At 34.6% G+C, this 14463-nt stretch overlaps 1 protein-coding gene across 1 annotated transcript; it reads left to right on the forward strand.

Annotated features, from left to right (window-relative positions):
- The first annotated feature begins 5127 nt into the window (after nucleotides 1-5127).
- LOC143258562 (uncharacterized) lies at nucleotides 5128-11910 on the forward strand. The gene is made up of 5 exons (XM_076517704.1): nucleotides 5128-5391; nucleotides 6828-6892; nucleotides 8743-8771; nucleotides 9745-9927; nucleotides 10448-11910. Exons 2-5 carry the CDS (start codon nucleotides 6841-6843, stop codon nucleotides 11660-11662), a joined length of 1479 nt encoding a protein of 492 aa, XP_076373819.1. The 5' UTR covers nucleotides 5128-5391; nucleotides 6828-6840; the 3' UTR covers nucleotides 11663-11910.
- The last annotated feature ends 2553 nt before the right edge of the window (nucleotides 11911-14463 follow it).

The raw sequence follows: 14463 nt of genomic DNA on the forward strand, positions 1-14463 counted from the left end.
TTTTATAGTAAACTTTCAAGCCTCACCCTTTTCATTACAAGTGTGTGTACAAAGAATCAGAAAGAAGAGCTTCGTGTCCAGGGAAAGTCCCTGAAATATGTAGAGTAGTTCTTGTAGACCATGTCGAACTTGTTATCATGGTGGTTGACGTGGCATCCTGTTTCCTGTTGGTTTTTGTTTTGTTTTTTTATTCAATTTGAGATAATGTAAGCAAGTTCCTTATACAAGAATGCCGCGAGAGTGAAAGTTAGCTGAACTAGATACCAACATATATATATGCCACACACAATTACCCAATTGTAGTAGAGCACGTAAAACTAAGTAAACTCAAGATCTATCTGCTGAAGAATCAAGTGACCTATTTTATAAGATTAAATTCAAATTCGTGACACCAAGAAACGATGAGTAAAATAACGTTCTCAAGATGTTCAACACAAATGGTTGGTTCTGTACGTCACACTGATAAGTTCTTCATTCCTATGTTTCCTTAACTTCTTATTTCCTATCAACTGTTCACACATTGGTTCCATGAAATATTTACTTGATTATATTTCATTATATATTATATAAAATATACAATTAAACAGCATAACAAGAATATACAGTTTTTATTTCACTTATAACCAACAAACAATTATACACAAAAGGTTTCTTGTTTCGAATTTCGCGTAAAGCTACCCGCTAGTTATCTGCATTAGTTTAGACGTGCACAGTAGTTAGTCCTCACCACCAACTCTTGGGTTATCATACATTATAACGTCCCCACGACTAAAAGGACGAACATGTTTGGTGTTAGGGGAATTTGAACCCACGACCCTCAGATAACAATTCGGGCGCCATGTCCACCTGGCCATGTCGGGTCTACACAAAAATGAAGCCATGTTTTGGATTTGTTTATTTTTTCGTGTAGATTCGTATCATTCTAAAGAGACAATTAACAAAACATCTATTGGATTCGTTTTCTCTTTACAAAAGTACATAAAAATATTACTTAGGTTACCTTTTTTTTTCGGGTAATTTGAATATCTCATTTATTGGTTAATTTATACAGTTTTGCGTACAAATTAAAATAATGTAGTGTATAAATACAACTTATATCGAGAGTAATGTGTGTGTGTGCATTTATAAACAGCTCATATAAACAGTTCTTCGAACATAAGCACTAAACAATGTAGAAGGGATGAAACACCTTTCTTGTTTAAGAAAAAATGCGATAAAAGTGAAATGCAATCATGCGTGCAGTTATTACAATATATTTAGTAAAAATAAGTGAATATTGAAATCGATTTTCATTTCACGTAGAGTTGAAAGAGTAAAAAGTAAGTACTCTCAAGTACATGAAATACATTAAAATGTAATGTACAAGATTCATAAAAAGCGCAAAATAAAGTTGTGCAATAAAGAGATAGATAAATCTAATTGCATAATGTTATGTGTAAAGGTTGCTTTGGTAGTAGTAGTTTGTACCTTGGATCCATTTGGATCTGTAATTCATATTTAAGAAGAACGTCCTACAAAAGTTATCCAAAATATACATAAATATTAAAAGTGTATATATACTAACTATGGCTACAGTCATTAACAAATGCGCTATAATTATATCCATATTTGTGCAGAAATTATTCAATATCAAGAAAAAGCTGTCTATCTGTCTGTAGACACATTTCCTCCTGAACTTACTAATTAATAATGAACATCTTACTAATTTAGTAATGCAAAAGCAAACCGAATTAGAATTAAACTTTGTCATACATTAAAAATAAAAACATTTTGTAGAATAAACCCTATAAAAATAAAAACATTTTAAAGAAGAACCCCTATTTCGTTACTGCAGGAGCTATTTAAACAGTTGAACAAAACTCACACCACAACAAAATTCTACATGTTAAAGATTATAAGTAATATTTTCAGCATTTTGGCTTGTTTCCCATAATAATCGAAGTATACATCAATAAAATATCCACCTACAATGGCATCAATCATTTTTATATGTTTCAATATCGAGTTTTCGGTCTTTTATCGACCAGATAGGGTCAGGTACAAAAATTGTTTGTTTGTTTGTTTGTTTTGAATCTCGCGCAAAGCTACTCGAGGGCAATCTGCGCTAGTCGTCACTAATTTAGCACTGCCAACTCTTGGGCTACTTTTTTACAAAGAATAGTGGGATTGACCGTAACATTATAACGACCCTACGGCTAAAAGGGTAGCATGTTTGGTGCGACCAGGATTCGAACCCGCGACCCTCAGGTTACAAGTTGAACGCCTAAAAACGTTTGGCCATGCCGGGCCGGTACAAAAAATAATGATATAGCTGCTGTTTCTAAGTTTTTCGCTCTTTTCTAATTCACGCCATTTAACTTCTGGTTTATACTAGGATTAGAATAAGAACTTAAGTCTAATTTTGAGAAGTATTTCACAATTAAAAAATTTTAGGACATTTCTTGGTTTTGATGTGGAACATAGTTTTCCGTGGAAGCAAAATTCAAGATTATTATAAATTTACTTTATTAAATGTATCACATTCACTAAATCTTAACCATATCTCTGTTGTGAAATGAGCTGCCTTGAACAAGATGTTACGCAACTATTTTACCATTTCTGCCTAGTTTCATGACTCGACTTCCATACCTCTTCACTTACGATCTATTTCCTGTGTCTTACAACAGTTTTTCTTTGAGATATGAACGGTACTAAAAGTCCTCGCAGAGATTTTGCGCTTCTTTTTTGCTAAACTATGTTTTCCAAGTTTCAAAAAAGAAAAACAGATAGGGAATGTAGTCTCCTTAAAATATTATGTATTGCAAAACTTACATTACACAAGCTTTGAAAGCAAAACTCATTACTGTTTCTAGTAGACTTTCACCAGATCTGTCCAGATTTTATCAAGGGTAGGGGTATGCAATTTGCCTCTCATAACAATTAGTCAAATTGCACACCGACTTAATTATACGTATATATAATTATGATAGTTTTCATGAATAGATCACGACTAATGACAGTTATAATTTTAGCTACATTTGATCGAAAGGACACAAGTATCTCCACAAGAGAAAACTCATGATGACGAGAGACCCACTTGAAGTAAAAATATATTCTCAAGATGGCTGGTATGGGTATTAGCACGTTGTTCTGTACTTTATTTTAATTAATGTGCTAATACCAAGTCACAAAGGCTTAGCGGTGTTTATATCGTTAGAACATCGATAAAATTAACATTGCATTCGGTTAACAAATATGTATGTGTGAATAAAGTTGAAACTCTTAAAACGACTTTTGTATCTGTTGAATGTACATTTGTTTTACGATGGTTTAAAAATGCATAAAAACACAAAGCATGATTAGCACCAGACCATTCTTTTCCATACAAAAGCATTATTCAACTATAATCCAGTCAGGTTGTTAGATTTAATAAATAAATCAAAAACAATGGTGAAAAATTCTTATGAAGTCACTAACGAACTAAATACAACAATGTAGTTTCGAGGTAATTTTAATGTAACCACAAATAACGACCTCTTACGCCATAAAACGGCTATCTTGATATCTGTGTGAAGAAACTTTTCAGTATTATTATGCATTGCTTGTGCACTTCTTAAATCGAAAATTTAGGTTATTTCAAAAACAGAACTATAAATTTTTCACTAAAATTTATCTAGTTGAGAAAATTGAAGACATTTCCTTCCGACTAGAAAAATTATTTTAATAACCTGGACGAAATAATTGTTATATTTTTGTTATTTTTATATTAAACGCTTCGCAGGCTAAGTTTACAGTTTAAGAAACGCGTATGTTAACCATTTATATTTAATTTAGTTTAATCAATAATTAGATAAAAAGTGTTAGGAAGTGTTTTCTTACGTTAGTGTGATATCAAAATACAAGTTAATAAAACCGTTCTCCAAATCTAAACGAACGTTTTAAGTAGAACAGGAGTGATACTATTAGCCATTTTTATCAACATCCTATTCTCGTAACGTGCCGAATGGTGAATTCGAAGCTGTCTTTGGATGTATTATAAGGGTGACCTTTAAACCCTACTATTCTGTTACAGTAGCCTAAGCTTCGGTGTTGAATACTAGTGACAAACTGCCTTTCTTTCAGTATATTAATTTAAAGTATAGAAATGGCTACTGCAGATAACTCTTGTGAAATTCTGTACGAATGTCTGTAAAAAAATTTATGATCATGCAGTGACTGCTTCCACTTCTCTGTTAGTTTCAGTTAATATTAGTCATTATCTAAAACTAATTTAGTCAGCTGGATGGTTGGCAAAGTGTATTAGCCCAAAATAATGTTCATAAAAATATTTTTTTCTTTTTCTTTAGATTACTCAAATAAATCGTTCAAACAGAAAATGAAGAGGAACACTCGACTTGTAATCTGAGGGTCCCGGGCTCGAATCCCCGTCACACTAAACATGTGCTCTCTTTCAGCCGTGGGGGCTTTATAATGTTCGGTCAATCCCACAATTCGTTGGTAAAAAGTAGTCCAAGAGTTGGCGGTGGGGGGTGATGACTAGCTGCCTTCCCTCTAGTCTTACGCTACTAAATTAGGGACGACTAGTGCAGATAGCCCTCGTGTAGTTTTGCACGAAATTCAAAATCAAACAAACATTTATGAAGAGGAATATAATGGCACTAATAAAAGTAAAAAAAAAGGCAGTTCCCTCAATAAATTAAAAATCTATTGCGTGAAGAGAACTGAGGAAGATTTTTTTATTTTTGTTAAAAGTTTCTCATCTAATAAAGGTCACAAATTTCTTGGGTGCTTAATAAGAAACGTGATAATTTGAAAATACTACAAAAGTCTAAAATTCCCCATTGTCATAATTACTAATCTTGATTGTGAGTTATTAGAAATTCTTCTGGTAGTTCACAGGTGAACTTTAAATTTAACAAGAATGCATAAGGAAAGAGTAAGGTCGTGACTGTTAGTTGATTACATCTACAAAACTTGGCACGCGCGACATACATCAACTGTATAGTGTAATGTCATGAAAGTGTAGTAGGTTGTTTCTTTGCATAATCATACTAACAGGGTGGAGTTTTAAGGTGATTAAAGCTGTGGTAACAATGTGTTTTCACAACAAAGCCAAGAAACATTTTGTTGCTTTCCTTTTGTCATTTTTTTCTACGATAAACACCTTATGAGCGTTCGTTCTCTTGGTAAAGCAAAAATTATGACCTCGGTAAGCCTTATAATGCAGCAAAGATGAGCACAACCAATGCTATGTAGCTTGGCTCGAAACACCAATAATGAAAACTGGCTTTCCCCACCACAAATGACCGTCCGCCCACTTCTTTTTTTCTGTACTATTTAAGCTCTCGCTTTCTGAAGGTTCTCCACAATAAGCTACTCGTGGTAGATGTGAATTATTCAAGTGGACTAAAGGTATAGTTGTTATTTACTTTGTTTCTCCAATGTTTTAACTTCATTTATTATTATTAATGAGACAATAACAATCACAACAACAAGCTCAATTAATCACCCAGTGTGTTAAACTAAACATTTCTATAATGATAAGTTTAAAATGAAGCTTTAATGTAAAGTTAAGTTCGGTAATTCTAAAAACTGTAAGAGCTAAAATATACATTTCTATTCACGGCATTTTTTAGAAACTAGCTTTACGTATAGGAAAATCTTATGCATTCATCTTCTATTTGCATGCTTTGAGTTTTATTTTGGTTTGGTTTGAATTTCACTCAAAACCACACGATGGCTATCTGCACTAGCCGTTCCGAATTTATGAGTGTAAGACTAGAGGGAAGGCAGTTAGTCATCACCACCCACCGCCACCTCATGAGCTACACTTTTATGAACGGCTAGTGGGATTTACTGTAACATTATAACGCCCCCACGACTGAAAGGGCGAAAATATTTGGTGTGACAGGGATTCGAACCCGCGACCCTCAGATTACGAGTCGAGTGCATGCTTTGAGAATTCGGTATTATGCAATTCAATGGTACTAACTTCCACATCTTTTTCAAAACAAACAAACAACAACACCCAACTCCAATGATTAAGGGTTTTTGTGTCTGCCCAAATAGTAAAAGTTGACTGTCACGTTTATAATGCATTCATGGTTCCAGAATGTGAGCCCCGACATGACCAGGTGGTTAAGGCATTTGACTCGTAATGAGGGTTACGTGTTCGAATCCCCGTCACACTAAACATGCTCGCCCTTTCAGCAGTGGGAGCATTATAATTTGACGTTCAATCCCACTAGCCGTTAGTAAAAGAGTAGCCCAAGAGTTGGCTGTGGGTGGTGATGACTAGCTGCCTTCCCTCTGGTCTTACACTGCTAAATTAGGGACGGCTAGTTCGAGTAGCTTTGTGCAAAATTCCAAAACAAACAAACAAACAAACAGACATAACAGATCTATTTTTGCAAAATTCTACATCTGGCATAAATTAGAATACCCTAATATAATTTTACAAGTCTTGAGGAACACACTTTTACCAATAGAATCAAAGTGTGAATCAGCTAGAGATATTTAAACTTATCCTTTCATGTACCGCAAACAAAAAAAGGAATTTTAATATATATAAACTGCATTTCTGCTAACAGTTTTCTGAAAGTAAAATAGGCAGACACATTTAGTGATTGGTCCACAATCGTCGAAAAGGATTATGATTGAGGAAACATAATAAACGTGGAATTAGATGAAGGCAATTTATATGTCAACCTCTTAGTTTAGAAACATTTGTTTTAAGTATGAAAACACAATCTAATAATGTTTACAATTTTTGAACTATTTATTAAACACTAAAAAAAGGTGGTGGAAATAATAAAATAATAATTATTACTTTTTTTTTCAATTTTTAGATCACACGTTACTATGGGAACTTCGAAAATTGCCCAGTGTGTTTTACTTGGTGCGATTTTGATGGGTATGTACAACGATAAATAATTTTAAGTAAAATTATTGCTTTCACACAAATTAGTAATAAAAAAGTATAATTTTACTTAATTATTCAGCTAAAAGTTAGTGGTGAATAAGTAAAACCTCTTTTTACATACCCTTACTGAATAATAGGTGAATGAACATCTATTGGATGAAGTCGTTAAAATGTTACATGAATTATTAATGTTGTCAGATAAACTGAAACATTATATTCATTCTGCTGATGGAAGAAAATACAATCTTACTTCTTTTGGAACTTTACTTTAGAAGACGAATATAAGGAAGAATAACTTTAAAATGGTTTATTATACTATTTCTACTGTAGCTAAGATTTTGTTTTGTTTTTGTTTTGTTTTTTTCGCGCAAATCTACACGAGGGCTATCTGCGCTTGCCTTCTCTATTTTTGCAGTGTAAGACTTGAGGGAAGGCAGTTAGTCATCACCACCTAGCGACAACTCTTGGGCTATTCTTTTACCAACGAATAGTGGGATTGATCGTCACATTATAACGCCCCCACAGCTGAAAGGGCGAATATGTTTGGTATGACGCGGATTCGAACCCGGATTATGAGTCAAGCGTCTTAACCACCTGACCATGCCAGATCATGTAGCTAGGAAAGAATGATAGATGGTTGCATTTGTTTCAAACATTGCAGTAAGATACAAAAAGTTCGACGAAATACTCACGTAACTTAAGGATTTAGAAAAAAATAAAACGGACAAAAAGTCTTACACTTCCCTAAAAAAAATGTTGGTTATGAAAGTGTTAACTAAAAATTATGTTTTAATAGTCTTAAAACACTGTTGTTGTTTTTTAAGTAAAGTGTTTTTTTCCTCACCAACAAGAATACAATTAGATCCTCGAATTTTTGGTTTTACAAAAAATAAACTAGGGAGGAATAATTTGCTCGGAAATTACGTATTATTAATCATTCTAATTATAAATTTGTTAATCCAAATTTCCATGTATTTTATTTTTATAAAACGCATTATTTTCATTTCTATGAAGATATACCTCTTTCTTTAAAAGTGAAACTCTTACAATGGAAATTTATCTGTTCAGATTCGCTCGTTTGGTTAATTTAAATATTGTTTTTATTTCGCGTCGATCTACTTAAAGACTATCTTCACTATCTAATCACAATTTAGAAGTGATATGTAAGAAAGAACTCAGCTAATCAACATCATCTACCAGTGAACTCTAGGGCCACTACAATTCAATAATGGGAATGACCGTTACCTTTAAAAGGTCGGCTATTTTCTATGATAAAATTTGTTCCCGCGGTCCTCACATCGCGAGTCTTGTTGGGTTGTTTGTTTTGAATTTCGCGCAAAGCTACTCGAGAGCTATCTGCGCCAGCCGTCCCTAATTTTGCAGTGTAAGACTAGAAGGAAGACAGCTAGTCATCACCACCCACCGCCAACTCCCAATGAATAGTGGGATTGACTGTAACATATGATGCCCCCAATACTGAAAAGACAAGTATGTTTGGTGTGACGGGGATTCGAACCCGTAACTTTCAGGTTGCAAGTCGATAGCCTTTACCAGTTGGCCATGTCAGGCCTACATTGTGAATCGAGTGATATAATCACAAGCTAGATCATGGCTCTCTAAATATAAAAACCAAAAAGTTCGTTAAACATCTTTAGCTACAGATTGTTACATTTATATAACATTTTAACCAGATGTATTGTTTGAAATAAGCACTTTATTATGGACAATTTTTAATGTTTTAAACAATGAAGTTTTACATTATAGTGACACTTTTAGCTTAGCTCTTAAATCATCAAACTACTATTTATTTTCAACATTTTCTTTGTATTTTACATCCTCAGGCTTTATCCTTTCTGCTCACTCCAGTCGGGTAAGTTCTACTTTTTAAACTAATATTCCCTTTATATTTAATACGTCTAACATTTTATAATTCATACTTAATCATAAAAAAGATATTCTTCCAAATGGTGTTTGCTTCTTTGTTAGATAAAAAGTCGACTTAATTTTGAGTCTTAACTTTAACCACTATTACTTAGTATAAATGTTTTACTTTTTTTGTCGAATCATTTCGATCCAGGAATACTTTAATACATGTAGATAAGTTATTTATTATGTCCAGGATTACTAGATACAAAACACTTTTTATATACTTAACGTAACGCTAGATGCTCGTATATTTATTTTTATTTTTTACAACACCTTTCTTCGGACAAAAACGTCACTTCTATTCACGAATAAAATACAAAACGACCCATATATGTATATGGAAATGACAGAGGTTTTTCTTTAAACTGTCTTGCGCAGTAGAATCGAACACTGGCGGCTGGTTAAAACCAGTAATAAGATTAGCATATCAACAAACTGTGTGAAACTACTTTTGTGTTTCTTCTTCTTTTCTTTTGTAGTCTGAAACCAAAATTGGCAAAAACTATTTTCTTGCTTACAATTGTTTTAGTATCCTTTTGACTGCCACCTGTCAGAAGCGTGAGAGACAAAAAGTCCAACGTTGTTTTGTTTGTAGTAAATTTCCGTTAAAAATGTTGTAATGGCAAAGTTTCGTATTATGAAGTTATTTTAAATAATTGTATTGTAAGATACATAAGTTCACAATACATGGTTCACGTAGTAAGATTACAATTAAGAAGTGTAAGTAGATGTAATTTTGTTTAGGATTAAACTTTAGTACATAGCTCTTAAAATGTTTAATACTTCAAATTAAAGATAAACCTTGCTCATTTATGGAACTAAATCAGCGGCATACATATTCTATACCTGTTAGTGCGGAGTTTCTCACCCTAAATATCTAACTTCGTGATGCCTATTAATAAAGATCTTTCTTACAGGTTAAACGCTGGGGAAAGGATTATAATGGCGGTGGTAGTTATGATGGAGGTGGTTTTCAGACGAATGACGCAGGAGGAGGATTTACGGGAGGAAAATCGAGACCAATTCCTAAAACCAATTTTAAGTGCTCTGCTCAGAGTTACATTCCTGGTTACTATGCTGACGTGGAAACTAATTGTCAGGTAGGCTTACACTTTAAACAGAGAGAAATTAACAATCATTATTTTTCTTGTTTTGGTAGGAACCAACTGATTAATTAATTCAAAAATATAATAATTAAATAAATAATTATGACTTTCATAGTAGGAGAGTTCTGATTTTAATGGATACAATAATATTGGGTCATCATCAGGTAAGTTACATTCAATGTTATTGTTACATGATGCGCATCCGATACCACGGGACGAAACATTGTAATAAGCAAAATTATAACTTCCCTACTGTAAAACTTACTACTATTTTATTTTTGGATTAATGTTTCTGTAGAGATTGACTTTGTTATATAACATATGCATTTTTATATTAAATTTTACAAAATAAAAATATTTTACCTATAAACTATGATACAATATTTAATTGTTGTGTAAACTTGTTATAAATCTACAAATGTGCTTCTTAGTCATTATGTTTATGCATGACCCAGCCCATAAATTGTTCTACAACAGTTTCAAGTTAGATCTAATTCTTGAAACATTTATCCAGGTTTACCACGTTTGTCATCAAGGGCGAATGGAAAGTCAGTTCTGTCCACCAGGAACAGTTTTTAATCAAGAGATATTAGCCTGCGATTTTGAAAATAATGTGGAATGTTTCAAATCACCAAATTTCTACTTTAAGAATCAAGAGTTGGATAATTTTCCTCTGAATAAACCTCTTCAAAGACCCGAGTCATCCGGTTTCCTTTCAGGACCTCAGAAACCAGGTTTCAAACCAGGAAAACCATTTATATCCAAGGGATCAGGATTTAGACCAGGAAAACCTTCTGGGCCTCATGGCGGACCACAGGGATCAGGATTTAGACCAGGACAACCTTCTGGGCCTCATGGCGGACCACAGGGATCAGGATTTGGGCCAGGACAACCTTCTGGGCCTCATGGCGGACCACAGGGATCAGGATTTGGGCCAGGACAACCTTCTGGGCCTCATGGCGGACCACAGGGATCAGGATTTGGACCAGGACAACCTTTTGGGCCTCATGGCGGACCACAGGGATCAGGATTTAGACCAGGACAACCTTCTGGGCCTCATGGCGGACCACAGGGATCAGGATTTGGGCCAGGACAACCTTCTGGGCCTCATGGCGGACCACAGGGATCAGGATTTGGACCAGGACAACCTTCTGGGCCTCATGGCGGACCACAGGGATCAGGATTTGGACCAGGACAACCTTCTGGGCCTCATGGCGGACCACAGGGATCAGGATTTAGACCAGGACAACCTTCTGGGCCTCATGGCGGACCACAGGGATCAGGATTTAGACCAGCACAACCTTCTGGGCCTCATGGCGGACCACAGGGATCAGGATTTAGACCAGGACAACCTTCTGGGCCTCATGGCGGACCACAGGGATCAGGATTTAGACCAGGACAACCTTCTGGGCCTCATGGCAGACCACAGGGAACAGGATTTAGACCAGGACAACCTTCTGGGCCTCATGGCGGACCACAGGGATCAGGATTTGGACCAGGACAACCTTCTGGGCCTCATGGCAGACCACAGGGATCAGGTTTTGGACCAGGACAACCTTCTGGGCCTCATGGCAGACCACAGGGATCAGGTTTTGGACCAGGACAATCTTCTGGGCTACAAGGTGGGCCTCAAAGACCAAGTTTTGGAGCAGGACCACAGTCAGGACGACCTATAGGATCCCAGGGCAATCCAGTATGGATGATGATGATGGGAGGTGCTGGAGACTAACTAATTTGCTTGATTAACACGTTTTTTAAATACTTAATCTTAAAATTTGTTGTTCAATAACAAATGCTCTTTAGCTGTGTTCCAGTAACTTATTCTTCAACACACATTCTAGATTACTTGCTATTTGAAGATTTCTACTTCATATTCTGGAACTTTAAAATGCATTGTTTACCAATCACGAATGTTTATCTTATTAATGTAACGTTAAACGTAACAGTCTGAATTAAAAAAAAACTGTTAAAAATGAAGACCCAGTTGAACTTCTTTATTAAAATCAAAAACAATGTTTTTACTTAATCAACAATTTAGTACTTTTATGTGAAATATATTAAAAGGTGAAACATAAAACTCAAATGATAGGAAATATCATCCAGAAAATGCTCATGTGAACTTTTTTGAATGGCGAACCGCAGTTTTATAATAACATTTGAGTGTATTTTCTTATAACAAAGCCACATCGGGCTATCTGCTGAGCCCACCGAGGGGAATCGAACCCCTGATTTTAGCGTTGCAAATCCATAGACATACCACTGTACAACCGGGGGGGGGGGACTGTAATAACATTTAAAGAGAATGGGTTTACCAGCTTGTAAAATTGTAAAAAATACAAAAAACGTAATGAAAATCAGTTATATGATGTTAAAAACATTTACATAATTAAAAAGGATGTCGGAAAGAAAGATAATTAAATACCACTGATACTGTAACGTCGCAAATTAGGTCAATGAGCAAATACTTATACTTTGTCTAACTGTATAGATGTATTGTAGGCTACGTTTTAAACTTTTAATTTATACATTTGTTTTGCTCCCTAGAATGTTATTAAATACACAACGAGAAAGTTAGGTGGTTGTAATGACCATGTTTATTTTGACGAATAAATAAACCAGCGCATGGCTTTTGACAAGACACGGTGAAAATGCTTAATTACACTGCATAAGAATTTTGAAAAGTTTTGCTTCCTGAAACGTTCTTGCTGATTGTGACTGGTACCTGGTGGGTATGCATAAATACAGTTTTGGTTTTGCTTCGTCACGTAGGAACTTTAAGAAATATAAACAGTTAACTGTTTACCGGCAATAACGTATTTAATTGTGTTCATGTTTCTAATACGCTATTAAGTTCAACATAATTAAAAGCGTTTCGCGCCCGATTTTCGTTTGTATTCAATGTCCGGTGCATCACGTTGCAGTGTCCAACAGTAGTCGGCAAGCATTGACGAATTCCAGTTGCCCTGATAGCGTTTTTCCATTGTAGTAAAACTGAAGATTTCGATGAAACGTTACGTGATGGGCAAATTTGGATGCGATTTTCGTGATCAGCAGCCAAAATGCTATAAAGAACACCCAACAGTGTTCAAGAAGCAAAAACTTTGTGCAGTGTTACCTATCTGTATGCATTCAAATCACTTTTTGTTATGTTATGATATATCATTATGGTAACTGAGCATTGAAGCCAATAATTACCAGTTACACTATATTTTCACTCAGTAATTATATAATTTATAAGTCCATTAGTATCAGTCTTACACCAGTTATGGAAAAAGTTTTGGTTACTCTGATGAAAGATGCTTTGTAGAATTATTTAACGAAGTCCAGAATTTTATTGGATAGTTAACACAATTTCACTAAGGGAAAACCATAGCTTATAAATCTTTTTACATTCTTTGAAAAGGTTATTGCTTATGTAGATGAGGGTAATAGTGCAGATTTGGACTTTCAGAAAAGATTAAGGTTAATACATTGTTAAAGTCGTTTTTATCCAAATTATACTTATAAGGTATACTTCATTTTATTATTACCCACAGAGTTATCTTCCATTTATTTTAATTGTTACGTATTATAATTTATGTTATTATGTTACGTCTTACGATTTCAAACAGCCGAAAATTTTAATTTAGAAGTTTATTTAATGTCACTATGTATTAAATTCACGATATTTGCTAACAAGATTGATACAAACAATTTTCTTTATTGGCAAAAATGTATTTAAATATATAAAAAAAAGAATTATAATAATGGTTATTACAATTAGTTATTGCAAATAATTATTTATATACAAAAATGTTACAAACGATTATTCAGTCTTCTATCTAGTCTAGAACTGAATATTTTACCAATGGTCCAGGATGAGCGAATTAATTTAATGTCAATACACTTCACTTGGTCCCCTGCTGGTACAGCGGTAAGTCTACGAATTTACAACGCTATAATCAAGGTTTTGATTACCCTCGATAGACTTAGCAGATAGCCCTATGTGGATTTGCTATCAGAAAACACACATTTCACTTGACGCGAATGTTAGCTAGTTCTATTCTTGTTTGGCCTAACGCGGTTTACAAGCGTTCTTTTCGCACAGGAAGATAGACTCATAACGCCCTTATAGAAAAACTAATGTCCTAACTTAATTATCTAAAGTTAAACAGTTCGTAGTGTTCGAAATCTGTGAACGTTCCTGGTCAAATATCTGAAGTTTTCCGATTACTAAACACATATCACAGTTATAGCTTCCGAGGCTTATAGTATACTGACCCACAATATTCTTTCTCTCCGATCGTCGGTTTATAAACGTTACGGTAAAGTTCTAGAAAATTCAGTTAGTCCAACAATACGCTAGTTTTGTAAAACTTGTTTGTTTGTTTGTTTTTGTTTTTTTGGAATTTCGCACAAAGCTACTCGAGGGCTATCTGTGCTAGCCGTCCCTAATTTAGCAGTGTAAGACTAGAGGGAAGGCAGCTAGTCATCACCACCCACCGCCAACTCTTGGGCTACTCTTTTACCAACGAATAGTGGGATTGACCG

The sequence above is a fragment of the Tachypleus tridentatus genome, chromosome 8, assembly GCF_004210375.1.
Source record: "Tachypleus tridentatus isolate NWPU-2018 chromosome 8, ASM421037v1, whole genome shotgun sequence".
Classification (NCBI taxonomy): domain Eukaryota; kingdom Metazoa; phylum Arthropoda; class Merostomata; order Xiphosura; family Limulidae; genus Tachypleus; species Tachypleus tridentatus.